At 39.7% G+C, this 16,707-nt stretch overlaps 1 protein-coding gene across 1 annotated transcript in view; it reads right to left on the bottom strand.

The window, feature by feature from the left end:
- COL6A3 (collagen type VI alpha 3 chain) overlaps positions 1-16,707 on the bottom strand; it is a 143,582-nt gene that overhangs the window by 23,027 nt on the left and 103,848 nt on the right. The window contains exons 29-42 of the mRNA XM_077272344.1: positions 16,571-16,621; positions 16,155-16,190; positions 15,257-15,319; positions 15,040-15,102; positions 14,907-14,939; positions 14,756-14,792; positions 14,508-14,519; positions 11,938-12,431; positions 10,579-10,675; positions 9,205-9,903; positions 8,679-8,784; positions 7,199-7,287; positions 5,595-5,885; positions 3,776-3,856 (exon numbers count right to left, since the gene is read on the bottom strand). Of these exons, the coding sequence (XP_077128459.1) occupies positions 3,776-3,856; positions 5,595-5,885; positions 7,199-7,287; positions 8,679-8,784; positions 9,205-9,903; positions 10,579-10,675; positions 11,938-12,431; positions 14,508-14,519; positions 14,756-14,792; positions 14,907-14,939; positions 15,040-15,102; positions 15,257-15,319; positions 16,155-16,190; positions 16,571-16,621 (2,152 nt within the window). The remainder of the gene's footprint in view (positions 1-3,775; positions 3,857-5,594; positions 5,886-7,198; positions 7,288-8,678; positions 8,785-9,204; positions 9,904-10,578; positions 10,676-11,937; positions 12,432-14,507; positions 14,520-14,755; positions 14,793-14,906; positions 14,940-15,039; positions 15,103-15,256; positions 15,320-16,154; positions 16,191-16,570; positions 16,622-16,707) is intronic.

The raw sequence follows: 16,707 nt of genomic DNA, 5'->3' as shown, positions 1-16,707 counted from the left end.
GCATGTGTTCACATTGGGCAGTAGCTCAGAGACCATAGGTAAGTGTTCACACCAGGCAGGCAGTGTAGTTACCCATTCAATCTGAGATTACCTTGTCGTTGGTGAATGGGCTCACAATATTTGGCCAAATCTTGTGCTAAAATCTCATGTTTGTTCATAAAGTTCATAAGCCGTTATGCTATTCCTATTCCTTATATTTCAAACTTCCTTATTTTAGCACAGATGTGTGCAGCCATAATCTATTATTATGTATGTATTTTTTTGGCTATGCACCAGCATTTATAATTATTATATATATTGTTCAGTCAGTTTACTTATTTTTACTCCAGGGTGGCAGGCGGTAAGAAGCCGCCGGAGACTAGTCAGGCAGGTGGGTTCCCAGCGCCTTCTCCCCCCTACTGCCCTGGAGTGATAGGTGTCTGCCTACATTCAGGTACAGGGAGAGAGCTGTCACTCCAGGGCAGCAGGCGGGGAGAAGCCGCCGGAGACTAGTCAGTCAGGTGGGTTCCCAATGGCTTCTCCCCCCTACTGCCCTGGAGTGATAGGTCTCTGTCTACATGCGAGTATAGAGAGACATCTATCACTCCAGGGTAGCAGGTGGGGAGAAGCCGCAGGGGGCCCGTCTGTCTGACTAGTCTCCAGTGAGGCTCGGTCCCTGATGGCTTTTTTACATTTTTTTTGCTGAAAAGCTGCAGCGTTTTAGCCTCAAACATACCTGTCTTAGATCATACAGCCAGTGTCTGATATATGCTGCCCACGGATTGTGCAGTATTAATCAGCTGTCAGGTTCTCTTTAAAGGGAAGCCATTATCAGAAGATAACCTATAGTTTAAATCAGGTTCTTATGTTGAGGTTTTTTTTTGTGAAACTTTTTTGTTGTAGAATAATCTGTATCAAAAATAAAAATTGCAAATATCACACTGGCCATTGGAGCTCTTTTTAGAGTAATAATTCCCTTGGTTACATAGAACAACACATGTTCATTAACCACAATGGTTTGACCCCAACCCTATCTTTGGTATTGAAGCATCTAATGATCATGTGCAGCGGTAATTATGAAGGACGGGGAGCAGGGTCATCTATGACACAACCTATTGTGATTGGTGGATCCTGTGTTATCAGCTGTGTGCAGAGGTGTTATCTGTCATTCTAATTCTGCTTCTACTGATAAAAAAAACTTTTGTAAACTTTTCCTGAAAGGACAGGAAGTTTAAACCTAAAAAAAAGCTCCAGCGGCCAGTGTAAAAATTGTCAGATGACTACATTTTATTTTTTAAAATAAAGATCATAAAATAATAAGAAAAATATGGATTTTGTTTACAAAATATGTGTAGCGCAAAAACTTCTTCTGCCTCCATTGCTCCACCCCAGCAAAAACCTCTTCTGCCTCCATTGTTCCACCCTTGCATAAAACTGTAGCAACAGCTATAAGAGATAAATGCGAGGCAGTTCCTTATATTGCACATGGTGGGGCATTTGGGTCTTCCCCTCTGTGATACTCATTTAAGAAGGAGTTGTAAGACAACAAGTCTACATGGTGACATGGAAATAGTTGGAGCAAGAGGAAATGTATAAATGATTATGTTATAAAGTAATACATTTCAAGAAGTCTTATCAGAAAGTCTCAATTTACTGGGAAATGTTAAAAGATTATGCCTTGTGTTGTTTTTAATGTATAATTCAGGTAATACGTGAAATTGTCCTACAAGTACATGTTCACATTCGACCATCCTTCCACTGTTTCCATAAATCTACATGATATGTAATGTAAGGCATGCAGTGTACGTTGCAGTAGTAATCTTATACCGATCATGAGATCTAGCCTGCATGCTTATACTCGGCTGCATTCACAGTTTGGCAATTTTTAGACCTGCTTTTTCAGTTGTTGACTCAGCAATGACAAAAAAAATGGCTTTGGTGATTTGTACTCCGGGACATAAAGTCTTCGCCCCAGACCTTGTGCGGTAGCCTCATACAGGAAAATCTAATTGTTTTATTGCCTTGTTACGGGCTCTGCTTAGTCTTGTCTGCCAACGTTTCTTGACCGGCTCCAAAAACAACCAGCAGAACTGTAATTGAAGCTTCCAGTATAGTTTGATACTTTGCTCCATGTGAAGTAATGCACATAGGCCAAAGTAAAAGAATACAACTGCGGGGACACCCTAGGGTGAATGGATTGCCAGTAAACTAAGCAGAAGCAACAGAGCTGCACTCTTGATGGGCTCAACAATGGCGGATTGGCTGCATGTAAGAAGAGAAGTTTTCGTTTAATGTCACGTGTAGACAGGCTAAACGCATTTCCATGTGCACAGATCGATCAGTAATACATTTGACTTGTACGTATTGAATATTGTGGTCTCGGAAGCACATGTCCTGTTTACACAGGACGATGAGCTGCCGAGCATGATGATTTTTAAGCTTCTTTTAAAAATAACTGCACCTGCAGAATGAGCATTTTGCTCATTCCTTAGGTGATTGCTGGCTTGTTTAGGGGCTGCTAGGGTCAAGCAGCAGCTGCAAAGGCAAACACATGTTTAGGGTGTATGCAATGAATTTGCTTAAAGTGAGTCTGTCAACCCAAACTGACAGCATGACTAAAGCACATAGCCATGTAGGTAATATAGCCCCTATAAAAAAAATCATACGTTTAGGCCAGGTTCAGACAGCTGTGTTGAGAATTGGGACAGTCATATCCGCAAATTGGAGACATGATTTTCTCTGTGCACATATCTGCATGGCAGATGGCTGCTGGAGATGCTTTTTATTGCATACAATATTCTGGTCTGTAAAACTAATTAAAGTAGTGCGTTCTGACTTTTTTTTCGGTCCATGTAGAAAATCACTAAATCAGCCATGTACACTGGCATACTGGCTGCAATGGATCCAGGTGATCTCCGTGTGGTCTTTGCTGCAAGCAGACAGCACACGGACCCAATAGGCTACATTCGCACGATGAGTTTTTGGTGATGTTTTTTACGCTGCCCGTATTTGAAAAAAATGCAAGTAGCCGATTTTACTTGCATGGATGCAGAAATGGTGCAGAAAATCTGCAACATCAAAAACTCACCAAAAGCTGTTCATGGGAACGTAGCCTTTTACGCTAGTCTGAACAAGTCCTTTGTGCTCTAATCACTGCCTGCAGTATTCAGAAGCGAAAGTTTAGTCAAATATACAGTACTAATCAGGGTGCTCAAAGCACCCTTGTCATGGCCAATAGGCCCAGTGCACCGTTTCGTCCACTGGTTTTGCATGCTCCTGACACCATTGGTGACTGACAGCTCTGTCTTGCATGAGCTTTCTTTGCAGAGTTCACTCCACGCAACTCAATGCTTTCAATAACCAGGAAAGAAGGAGGAAAACCAGTGGGCATAGTGGTGCACTGACCATTTTTGCCAGTTAACCTAGTTGGCGTATTTGATTAAACTTCAGTTTCTGCAGAACGGAGGCCATGAGTAGAACACTAACATGTGATTTTTATAGGGGCTATATCCCCCTACAAGGACAAGTGCTTAGTTTATACTCCCAGTTTGGGTTGCCAGACTCCATTTCAATTGGATGAGTGTCTTTTTTTTCAATCTGTTGTAATGAAATGTATTCTGTTATATAAAGGTGAATATATTCTTTAGTGACAATTGAGTTGTAAAAACTTTCTTGCATGTGTGTATTAGCCAGTGTGTATAGTTCTGTGTATAACAATCTACCAGGGTCCTTTATTGAATTCGATACATTTCAGGGGATAGCTAGTTTCTATCTCTAGTGCTTCTTCCTCACTCACCTATTTCAGGAGTATCCATGGGCTCTGTGCTCACCACCATTTCAGAATTTGCCACAACTTCTGTCTGGGGCTCCGATTTGCCTGAAATGCAGAATTGTGTACATTCAGATGTCCATAAGAACTCAATCACCTGTTTTTTTTTCTTGGAGCTTGATGCAGTTAAGCAGGACCCTTATATTTGCAATCTGTGACATGCAGAACTAGTGCTAACTGCTGTTGCTTCAAAAGCATCCAGCAACTAGAGGGGTTAACACAGTCACAGGAGACAGGGAGTGGTTAGCAGAGCCCCAGGGGGATTGTGGAAAACTTGTTTACCATTCTGGCAGCAGGGAAAGGGATGAGTGGTGTGTGATCTCTCTCACAAGAGTTCAGGAAAGTGAACCATAGGGACACAGGATTCCATTACAGAGTGGAGTTGGGCTAACCCCCTGTACTGCTAGTGGAGAAAGTCTATCAGGAGCAGGAAGATAGTTATTGGAAGAAATTGTGTCACTGAGATCATCTCCCTCAGCAAACCCTCCCCCCTCCTCCATTACACCGTGCTAGAAGGAATGCTGTGTACACTGTGCTTTTGTAAAGAGTCTTGATCTGTGCTGAACTGTGCTATCTAAAGAAACTGTTAGTCAATGTGCCTCTAAGAAGCAGCTGTACTGTTTATAAAGCCTGTGCTTAAGAGACATGAATTGTACTGAATGTGCAGCCTGTGACATTAAACTACACTGTTCATGTTCATGGGCACTCTATCAATTGTATCTGTGTGAGCAAGTGGATCCATCTTGTGCCTGAGGAAGCTGCAGTACATGGTCGCCCTGAGTAATGGTTCCCCCAGAGTTCCAAAGAATTCATGAGACCCTTCCTGCCCCTATCAGAACCTAGCGGCGGATGCAAATGCAATGGATATTATGCACATTGCTGTAGCCTCTGCAGATGTAACATGCAAAAAGATGTAGGCTAAAATAATTTGCAAAGTTGCTCAAATTTTTTTATTTCTTTCAGCCAACTCCGCCAAAGTAAATGGAGCTTACAAGAAACCGGCAACGCCGGCCCGACAAATTTATCAAAAGTGGCAGCGTAAATTATGCCAGAAATATTACTCCAGTTCCTGACTGGAGTAACATTTCTGACGAAGTGCACAGAGAAGCTTGACACCGATAAGATATGCCGAGTTCACTAAGTGGCACGCGCCTGTTCACGAATTCAGCACATCTTGTTCTGGCTTGCCCCTCATTAAGGCTGCCGTCACACTAGCAGTATTTGGTGAGTATTTTACATCAGTATTTGTAAGCCAAAACCAGGAGTGGGTGATAAATGCAGAAGTGGTGCATATGTTTCTATTATACTTTTCCTCTAATTGTTCCACTCCTGGTTTTGACTTACAAATACTGATGTAAAATACTGACCAAATACTGCTAGTGTGACGGCAGCCTAAGACTAGCGTACAAAACGCAATGATCTGGGGCAGTAATCTGCTAAGTACAATGGTATAAAACAGCCGCAGAGTCAAACTGATTCTAAAGTTACTGTTCAGTGGATGAGGCTTCAAGTATCTGACTAACAGTCTGGCTACGACATTACGTACCGCTTCACATACGATGCTTCTGAAAAACCCAAGTAGTTCTGACAATTTTCCTAGAAAGATTTCCTGTAATTTTACTATTGTATGAATGGAAACTACAAGTTCTGTCCGAGTGAGTCATCCTCCCTATTCCCAACTTCCAAGTTTTGTTTTACTATGATTTTACAGTCTCGTCTGCACTTGAGCCACTTGGTCTGTTAAACTGTCCCATAAAAGATGGGATTTAGGAACAGCAATACTTACGAGTTGTAAATGTTGTCTGGTAGGTGATCAGACCAAGGTTCTTGTGCTGTCCCGTAACAGTGACTTGATACACTTGTCCACCTATAAGGCCTCCAATAAGTCTCTCAGTGCCGGTGACGTTCTGTTTAAGGACTAGAGAGTTGTCATCTAGAGAGGTGATGCTCAGCTCATAGACGTCCGGTTTTTGGAGGTCAGCTCTGGCCCAGCTTAGATAAACGCTGCTGTCTGTTACATCAGATGCCAACACTTCAGGCATTGGGAGGCTTGTCATGTGTGTCGTCACTGTACGATCTTGAAGAAGTAGAAGAATTTTTGTTAAATGCAGTAGTAATCTCTACAACATAATAGTCTGCCTGCTACAAACAATAAATAAATCAGTATAAGGTCTGTATATACTATGGCTCACTTTACTCCAATGCAACTTACGCCGGGTGTTTTGTATCTAGGATTGCCTATTACTATGAATGCAGTGAACTCCTAGTTTTTGCCACAATCACTTGTTGGTACAACAGGAACAGAATGTACAGAGCTGGTGGTACAGGGTGGTACAAAAATAGGACCACTGCAGCCAGATGTGATAATTCAGTCGTTACTGTGGCCAGTGATTGACTGCAGTTGTCATATGTTTAATACAAGAAGATTGGAAAAATGGGCTTCACTAGGAGAGGAGTGAGAGAAGATGTCTAGGTGAGTATGCTTTCTATTATTTTATTAGGCCAAGTATTATGCTTCAAAAAAAGTTTGGAAAAACCCTTTACGGGGTAACCGTACTTTTGGGTAAGTTTTCATAATGAGCTGTCCTGTGCGTATACATGAAGAATATCACTACTTCTGGCCACTATATTACTTGTCTATTACAGTTTTACCAGTTTCCCCTCTGCCGACTCCATCTCTTAATTTGCAATCCGCTCTGAGCTGGTGGGAGGAGACAATCTACTGTGATCTCTCTCATATACAGCACAGCGCACAGAGAGGGAGTCCTGCTATTAATTCCTTAGTTAGTATGAAGCAAGAACAAACAGCAACATGAAGGAAATTATACAGCAGTAGTGAGCTGTCTAGATGTGAATCAAGCTCCGGGGTGAGGTAAAACACTTCGAAAGCTCAGAGCAATCTTTTTTTTTCCTCTTTTGACTTTTTTCTTATTCTGTTTTTCCCTCCTCTCCCTCATCTCTTCATAGAGGATAATGGTCTTTGTCACATCACACCATAAGGATCTGGAAGTTCGTCTTGTCTGAGCAAGATGGATTTGTGCCATATTTTTTTCCAGAGTGGATGATAAGTTTTGGAGGAGGTTGAATTCGAGGGGAGAAGAAAAAGCCGGTAAGTGGGGAAGGAAGCAAATTTCCTTGATAAGATATTTTACAAAGTTTTTTCTATTTTCCTCTACTATTGATTTATGCAAAGTTTAATGGCTATACAGTTCCCATTTAAAGTCTGTATATAAAAAAATATAGTTAGAAGACTTTGTATTGAAGAAGTAAGGGGAAGAGGGTGTAGTGTGTGGGTAGCAAGATTTGGGAAAGGCACAGGTTTGATTGATGTAAAATATAGTTGAACAAGCTGTTCTGTCACGTAAGATCCAAGGTAAGTTACACAGTTACCTGTGGGTGTCTCGGTGCTTCCACGTACTGTGATGACCTCTGGCGTTCTGCTGGTTAACAGCTCATCGGGTATTACTGCATTCTGTGTTCTAATACAGGAGGAATAGATGACATGGTTTCAGCAAAAATAGAATCAAGAATGAATTATAATATCAGATGTGACGGAACATTGGAGGGTTGCCCGTATGTATTTGTACTACTTAAAGAGAATTAGACCTCATCCATGTAATATTTCATCTAGTTGCTTTTCTTTGCTTCTAAACAAGCCTGTGGGCAAATTCAGCGCACATGTCCTGCCTTACTGAGTGACCAAGTGAAGGCCATGGGCGTGAATCTCAAGCTCTCCGCCTTTACACCAGAGTAGAATCCCCTTGAGAAAGCGATCAACAAACAAGCGAAACGTAGGTTGGGGGCTCTGCCGGATCAGCGTTGTGCCATTTCCCCTATTTCTTGTCAGTTACCGGTGAGCATTATTTTATATGTATTTATCTGTAGACCACATGGGCATATTACGCTAGCACTTTAGTGACAGTATGCTCTCCAGCCTTATGTGTTTCTGTCAAGTATGGAGTGTGTGGCACTAGCGATCTTTTCTTTTTCATCCCTTTGCAACTTTATAATTATGTCTTTTGTACTTAATTTTACTATATATATTCCCAATAAAATACTTTTTTAAGCCTATTTACTCCGAATTTTTTTTACCAGAGTAGACTTGTATCTGCAACACCAGATTTACTCAGTCCTATCATGTCCCATATAACGAGCATTTTACAGTGCAACTTATAAAACATATCAAGCTATGTTTCTTCAGTGTGCTTGTGAGGATTTCCAAATTAAAGCCCCGGGCATACACATTTGGTGGCATTTGTCACCCAAAATCTATGATCGCATATATTAAATTACTTCATTAAATGGAATCTGATACCAAGTTTTTGCTACCTCATCTGAGAGCAGCATAATGTAGGTTGAGAGACCCTGATCCCAAAGATGATTAGCTTAATGGGTGCACAGTTTTTAGATGTAACAAGTAGCTGAACTCGGAAAGTTGCCCACATCACAGCTTCCTGTGTAGAGTGTCTATTGACATTGAGCTGCTTATCAGAGGAGGAGGAGGCGTGGTCAGACCACTTGGGAGGAGGGACCTAGTCAGGAAAATGATAATCCCTGGTGATAAAACCTCTATTGTATGAAAACAACATCCCACAGCCTAATGTGTCACATCACTGAAATCATTGTCTCATCCACTACCTCATACTGCCCTCAGATTACATAGCAAAAAACTGCTGACATTCTCTTTAAAACAGGTCTTATTTATATCAGAATCCTACTTTGCAAGTAAATTATTTCACTAAATTTAGAAAAAAATAACTGTTGTGCAAAGCAATCTATTAATCTTCAGTTGTTAGGTCTGGCATCGCATCCTGATCTGATTGACGATATCTGTTGCCAGTAAAGTGTATTATCAGTTTAGATCACGTACTCATCATCATTATTAGTCGCATCCTGTGAAGTGCTGGCAGGGTGATCATTCTGGAACCAGTCACAATGCTTTCTTATTTCAGGAGAGAGGTGGAAAGCATTTTCACCTGTGAATAAAGAAAATACACATCTCAATGAAGACACGCTATATTCTATCAATGCTACCATCTACACCAAGAAGACACCAGTCAGGGTTGGGTAAAGCAGCCCAAACACATTAGACTAAAGATGAACAAAATAGCTAAATTCCACCATAATTATAGATTGTCGGCTGCTTCCGTGAAATGAACGATTGCCCATTTTGACCGAAGACCGATTGAAGGACTTCAATCAGGCATGTTGGATTTTTTTGGACTGATGATGAGCAATGCCTGCATCATGGCCCAATAATGACCAATATTATCAGTGATTTTTGAGAGCCATCAACAAACAACCACTCATTCAACCAATGAACAAAGGTATGTTTGACCATTTTCATCCAATGTGTATGGAGACCATGAGGCTATATGTAGTTTGTATATACTTACTGCTGAGAAATCCTGGCAGATGTAGCCCAAATCTCAATAGAGTTTCTTCATGAAGCTCCGATGCCTTATCTGCCTTCTTGGAGAAAACATCATGTGGTTCACTAGCCAATGAATGTAGCTGGCCAGAATTCACCTTGTTCCCGATGCTCAGGATAACAAAGAAGTAACCCTTACATTTGGCCTCAATTACGGCTTGATGAAGTTGCTGAAGCTCATGGGGCTTTACTTCTCCAGTTAGGAATAGGAAAATTACTTTCATGGTCCTGGGGTTGGGTGCACCTTCAAATACATGCTCCACAACATACTTGATGGCATTGCTTAAAGCCCTTGTTCCATAAAGCTGTGTCATCTTAGTCTTGATAAAGGCCTGAAGTTTCTCTTTGTCTGTGTAATCAGTCAGTCCAACGTCTACTTTCACAGGGGAATAGCTGGCATTGGCTTGATGTTCGTAGGGGGCATGTTGGAGAACAGCTATGCGTGCATGGTGGGAAGAAGATTTCGGCTCTGCGCTAAGCTCAAGTTGTCCTATGACATGGGATACAAATCTCTTAATCTCCGCAAACTGGGCTGGATTTGTAGAGTCTGAACTGTCCAGTAGGAAGGCCAAGTCAATGTCTACATCAGTAGCTGCTGAGCGCCGTAACCGAAGGTCTCCTCTAGGAACACTAACTCCACATTCGCTAGGTGGATCACAAATATCTAGAAATAAGAAGAGTAATGAGTCAAAAATATTGTGTTTCTTAAAGCAAAATTTATAAGAAACATTTTAATTCTTCATACAATTTAGGTTATTTAGGTTGTGTATTTGTGTTGTTATTTAAAAAAAAAACACAGTAGTTGATCCAAAAGAGAGTAGTATCAGTCTTACCTCTTTTTAGATTCCCTCCAGGTTTTGTTTGGCTCAAAAATACTGCATTTGTGATTCCAGCCTAAGGGCTTGTTCACAGGTAGCGCCTTTAATGCTTTTTTTCGTGCATTTTTTGTGCAGAAATATGCAGCATTTTATATTGGTAGCAAAATTAAAGAGATTGGTAAAATCTCATTCACACCGTGTGGTTTTTTTTTTTTACCTGTGATGCATTTTTTTAGAAAACACAGCAAATTCTTTAAAACAAAATGCATAAGAAATGGCTAAAAAATGCATTCAAATGCACAACACACACGCGCGGTTTCCATTTGTGCAGTTTTCTGACCATAGCTTCCATTTTTCACGCAGAAAAAAAACGCATCACAAAAGCTACTCGTGAACATATACTAACTCATACATCCGTAGATCATTCGAAAATATTTTCTATTACAAAATGCATGCTGAATCCAGATAATGGTCTCAGAAGTTGTGCTCAATCACTTATCTAGTAAGAAAGTATTGCTTACCTAGACAGACATGGCAGGAGAATATTCGGCGTATGGTATCATTGATTTGAGCACCGGTGCCAAGTACAAAAGCCTGGCCCACCTCAGTATTATTAACCTAGAAGACACATTTAAAAGCTGTTAGTAGGGGGAGGTAAAATCAGCCAAGTTTCCAAATATATAATGCCTTTTTAGGGGTTGCACCAATTCCTTTGGGTCTAGGCAAATTCCTGCCCAAATCAATCTAACATCGACAATATGTAAGTCAACCAAACTGAACATTGATGGGCATGTATGGGCATAATTAAATGACAAAAAAATAGAATCAGATGGTGCTATACTGGATCCGGATTGTCATTCCAAGACTAATACTACACATCTAAATTCATAAATCATCAAAAAAATGTCAATAATATTTTTAGTGATCGGAGTGAATGATAGACTAGAAAATATTCTCGTAAAAAGGGTTTGATAACGTTAAAATTATGGTAATGCAATACTGCATACAGAAACCATAGTGAATATGCTTCCTTATAGATTGCATTCTTTTTCTATCAGGCAAATACCGTGAAATGTTTTCATGGCCAAAATTTTGCCAATTTTTTTTTCAATTGTATTATATCCTATGTGTTTTGTTTATGTTCTTTATCAGGAGCACCCCACTAGAAGACTATTATTATTGCTATTTTGCGTTGTGATCTCAAAGAGGTTTCAGCTATGGCTAGTTGTTACTGTAGGATGCAACTAAAAGCTGCTTCAATCAGAAAGAAAATGTTTTGTAGAAACCAAAAATTAGGGACTTGATTTAGAAAACACTAAGGTCCCGATTCATCATGTGCGTTTTATTGAAGTCACGTTTCTTTTTCTGTCTTGTGGTATTGACTGACGGCTTTTTTTTTGCAAAATTCTTCAAATTAACACGTGGTTCATGAATTTGGCTCAGAGCCAGAAATGTTCTTAAATTTTGACTTTAACCAGTTTGTGCAAATTTTCAAAGCCAAAGGCTCAAATCTATTTAGATAGTATCAAGGATGTAAAATAAGAAAAAGCGCCAAACTGAAAACTCCACAATAAATTTTACCCCAGGCAGAGACCGGGGTGAGATGCACCCAAAAAATTGTGCCAAATGGTAAAAGCCGTATTTCATGAATTTGTTTAAAACATCTAGATAAGCAACGTTGATGAAGAATAACCATAAAAAGGCTTAAAAAAGAAAGACAACTTAAAAAATGTCAGAAAACATATAAAACATAAGGTGCCAATACTAAAGCCAATAAAAAGGAGCAAATTACTCCAGAGAAGTGGAGAGACAACAATGATGAATTGGGCCTGAATGTGTCTAGTGCAAAACATTTACTTGGTTAAATCTCCAATATTCACCTTCAGCGCATTTCCCAGTGGCCTGTCCTCTCGATTTGTAAGGAAGACAGAGGCCACGCCAGCATCGTATAATTTAAGTACAGCCTCATTTAGCTGTACTGAGGCTCTGGTTGGGGCGTTACTGAAGAAAACAGCCACTTTTCTTGTTAGGAACCCTCCACGCGCCCTCTTGAATGTGTTTCGGGCCACAAAGGACATAACAGTGTCCAGGCTTCTCTGTTTGGTGTTTGTCTTCAGCTGCAGGTCTTCGATCACTTTGAGCATAGCTGGCTTTCTCAGACCTTCAGAAAAGCGGACCTCCGTGGTGACCTCGCTATTGTAGGTTAGCAGTGCCACCCGGGCCCCTCTTGGACAATTGCTGTCAGTAATCGTGAGCTGGTTAACCATTCTTAAAACTGCATCCTTCATGTTGTTGAATTGGTTGCGGTTCACATCAGTGGAGGAGTCAATAGCAAACACCAAGTCAGTGGGGTACACGGGACATTCCTTTGGACCTGAACAGTGTAGAGCAATTAGGAAACAGGTTACATTGTAGTCATAATGTTGTAGGACATTACATGCACTCGCTCAAAGTAATTTATTTAATGGATCTTTCTCACGATGGCTTTATTAATAATAATTTTTTGCACTAAAAATGGAAAGTTGTTAATATCTATATTCATCTTTCAGTAATGCAGCTCAAAACAGTAATGGTTATTTTTAATTTTTATTTCAAAAGTCAATAGTATACTGTACGTGAAAATAAGAAATTTTGCAATATATCTTATTAGAGAAATCCTCCTCCTATCTCAGCCTGGGCTGATCGTCCATTCTCAATATTCCAAACACACAGGTAGAATCTATCTTCTGTGAATTCAGTTCTTCACATTACTGAGATAGGAGATAACAGTTGGTGCTCGTAAAGTTCGAAGGAGAACTGTTACTGTAGTCTGGTTATAGCTTCACCATTTTCTTCCCTCCTCCATAGAATTTTAAAAGCAGCTACCGTCATTGGCCTATCTTAGTAATGGGGGAAACCTGTATTCAATGGTTTCACATTATACTCATGAATTGAGAGTGGAAGATCAGTCCGGTAGAGAAAAAAACAGATTGCTCTGACAAGATATATAAAGTTACGGTACTTATTTTCATGTGCATCATTGAATTATATATGTAAATTGTCTCTTCAAAGAGAAACAGGACTTCATCTCTAGCGCCAACTATTGGAAGTAGCAATCCTAAAAGTCAATATCGACCCTGCCCCACCACATGACTTAGGATAAAAGCCTAACCAGAATCTCAATTTGCAGACATGTTTTCTGGTGTATCACACCTCTGCATTATAAAGCATTAGATCTGATTTGGCTGTATGAGAGACTTCTGACTGGGGACTAAGGAGTAATGTTTCTCCTGTGGAGAGTGATATGAGTGACATGCTAGGGTAAGGAGACTTATAAGCCATGCAAAGTTCCTCTAGAAAATTAAATATGTCAATTGCCTCTTCAGAGGGAAAGAGGACTTGGACTCTAGTGCTACCTATTAGAAGTAGCAATCCTAAAAGTTGAGGCTCTCTGAAAAGACAATTTTCATATTTAATTTAACAGAGGAACATTGCAAGGTCAATAGGTCTCCTTACCCTGGCATGCCAAGCAAATCACACTCCATGAGGAGAAACATTACCCCTTAGACATCATTGATGTATGAAATAAAAATGAAGACAATGGTTACTCTTTAAAAGTAAAATATATTACTTTTGCGGGGGGATAGGGTCCAGATGCCTAGCAGTCAGCATGTCTTTCAACATTTTTCTTGATGGATTGACCAACCGGTGAGGATCTCACAATCCAGATCCTCATAATCGGCAGTGCTTAACAGTGACTACAATGTGTCAAAACCATTTTAAAGTTCAGTTACACTTTGAAAGTAGCTTAGAAGTATGGCTGTTCCAATGGGGTCCCTAAGGGTATTGGCTGTTCTGTGGTCTAACTTCTTCCTAGATGGCTTCAAAGCCTAAGTTAAAATTAACTGCTGTGTTTGTGTTTGTGTCTTTTTAACGAAAGAGTTGCAAGAATGATGATTGTAAGTTACTTTATGAAAGTGAGGACAAGGTTAGCAGAGTTTTATTTCCAAAAAGACATTGTTTCCAGCTGACCGATGACACTAACCCAATCCATTTGGGTCATTGACACTGGCTCTGCCACGGCCTGGATATACAAATAGTAAGGAAGGAGATCCAGCTCTAAAAACAGATTCTTCTTCATTCATCTACGCGTTTCAGATGTGAGTATACCCTTAATCATGATCATAATTAAGGGTGTGCTCCCACCTAAAGCACGTAGATGCCAGCGCTATATCAGAACTAATCTATTTGCCTCCATATTATCTTATGTCCTGTGTATGAATTTTGTAAGAATCTCTTCGGCGAGCTGGATCTCCTTCCTTACTACTTGTTTTATTTCCAGCCATTCTTACCATTAATAAGCTTCAGTAAATAGTGTTTTAATCATCTTTCTTATAAGATTCTTGATCTCGGACAAAAACAACTAAGGTGTCGTAGTAGTCAACATGAAGAACAATTTGATGATACTTACCGTAGCAACATGCTGTGATTGGGATAAAGAGGATCACCCAACATGGAAAACATAAAAAGAATCCATCAGAACTTAAACATTTATCTACAGTTTACGCCACAGAAAAGTATTAAAACCCCTAAGTAGAATGGATAAAACATTTTTTAAAACAGTAATATCCAACCATATTTTGAGCTATAATTTAGAGTGACTTGAAGCCTTAACATTTTTTTTTACTTATAACCTGGTAAATTTCCAAAAATACTTACGGCAAGTGTTTTTGATATGCTTAACAAGACCACAATGCTGTTAAAGAAAAAAAAAACACATGTGAGTAAAGTAGAAAGGCCACTTTACAGATATAAATAATATTCCCCAATTGAATATGTGTGCACTAGTTTACTTTGGTTCAATACTTACATCTCTTGCGCCTCCTCGCTCTCCCTTGAGGCCCTGAAAAATAAATCATTGTTGGTGCATGTTAGATTTTGTAGATAAGTAAAATGTATCTTGTTAACCCATATTTATTTCATATACGTTATGTATGACTTACAGATGGTCCGGGATATCCTGGATCTCCTGGAGTACCCAACGTACCAGGATTCCCAGCATTGCCCTAGACATAAAGACAGAATGTGCCATTTAATAATACGTTCTGGTTGTATCATACAATCCATCTTTCATTTATTACGTTATTTAGCTACATATGTTTGTTACAACAATGGAGGAACTGTAGGTCATTTCATCTTATACCTTTAAGTTACACTTACTCTGCGGCCCCTGCTTCCCTTAGGTCCAGGATCTCCATTAGCTCCTTTATCTCCAGGATCACCCTGAATAATACATGAGAGCATCTTAGTTGGTATGATTGCATATATAAATGGTAGTCAAGCCTACAAGACGAGGGGGGTCATGTCTCCATCAGCCTGTCTGAGACATAAATATTTATTTGGCATATGTAAGGAAAAAAATTGATAGGGCATGTTGAATTTCAACATTCTTGGTCTTTTGTTATCAAGAGATATAAGCCACAGCCCGAGGTGTCTGGCAATGGTTTATTCCATCCGCTCATTGATAACACATGCATTTTTGGCCTAACCAAGGGTGCATGTGTATAGGGGTTTGTCATGAAAAAGTGTTGGCCAAACAAGCATTCAAACAACCAACAGTTATTGTCTTTTTTAAATAAGTTCCTATGTGCCAAAAGCAAAGTCAAATTCACCATTTTTGCTTAAAACATTTTTTTTAAATTCTAAAAAGATCACAAACTACACCCTCAAAGGGTTTGTCCATTCATGACAAATTGATGTCCTAAAAATAGATCAATATTGGATCAGTGTGAGTCTGACACCCAACATGCGATTCGCTCCAGCAGCAGCCAGTTGTAAATGCATCGCTCGAGGCTGCAATGCGCAACTCCAGCAATATGTAGCAGCCGCTGCCAAGTGCTGTGGAACAAATCCTAATCAAATGTTCCATTCCATTATTTAAACCCGACTGCATTCAGAACCTCGAAATGATCAGTGGGGGTGCCGATATTGATTACCTACTTTAGGGATAGGTCATTAATTTGTAATCAGGGCTTTAAGAGGTATTAACAATAATGAAGATCTTTACACTTGAGTGATACAAAAGCCTCTCAGAAAGTGATTGGGGTATTTGTTTTACCTTTACTCCTGGGTATCCAGGAAATCCAGTTTCTCCCTAAAAGAAAAAGAAAAAATCATTATTAGTATATTACATTTTCTAGCAAATGAGGCAAAAGCTAAAATTGTTTATTTCATAATAACTATATAATAAACTAATAACATGAAACTTAGTTAAAGTTTTGGTTTGTTTGTTTTTTTATTTGTCTTGCAACGTTCTGGAACACTAAAATGTAGTCACTTGCATTCATTGTAACAACCACCTATGTCCTGGCAGTGCTCACTGAGCTGGTAACTGGCAACTGAAAGGAGTTACACATCCTTCTGGATACACAGAAATGTGTAAATGCTGAAATCAGTCCTGCAGTGAAGTAGTTTGTTTCACAACTATAATCGTAAAACACATGGAAACACATTCCAAAGGATTTGCTGACTTACTTTTCTGCCCTTGGGTCCTGGTTTTCCAACTCCATCCCGACCATCATCTCCCTATAATAAAGAAGGTTGGTGGCTTAATCTTGTGTATATCTGGGATTGTTCAATGGGAAATTACATTAGACTCTTGTAAGTCAGTA

The sequence above is a fragment of the Ranitomeya variabilis genome, chromosome 7 (assembly GCF_051348905.1).
Source record: "Ranitomeya variabilis isolate aRanVar5 chromosome 7, aRanVar5.hap1, whole genome shotgun sequence".
NCBI classification, from domain to species: domain Eukaryota; kingdom Metazoa; phylum Chordata; class Amphibia; order Anura; family Dendrobatidae; genus Ranitomeya; species Ranitomeya variabilis.
This window is presented reverse-complemented; position numbering and strand designations above follow the sequence as displayed.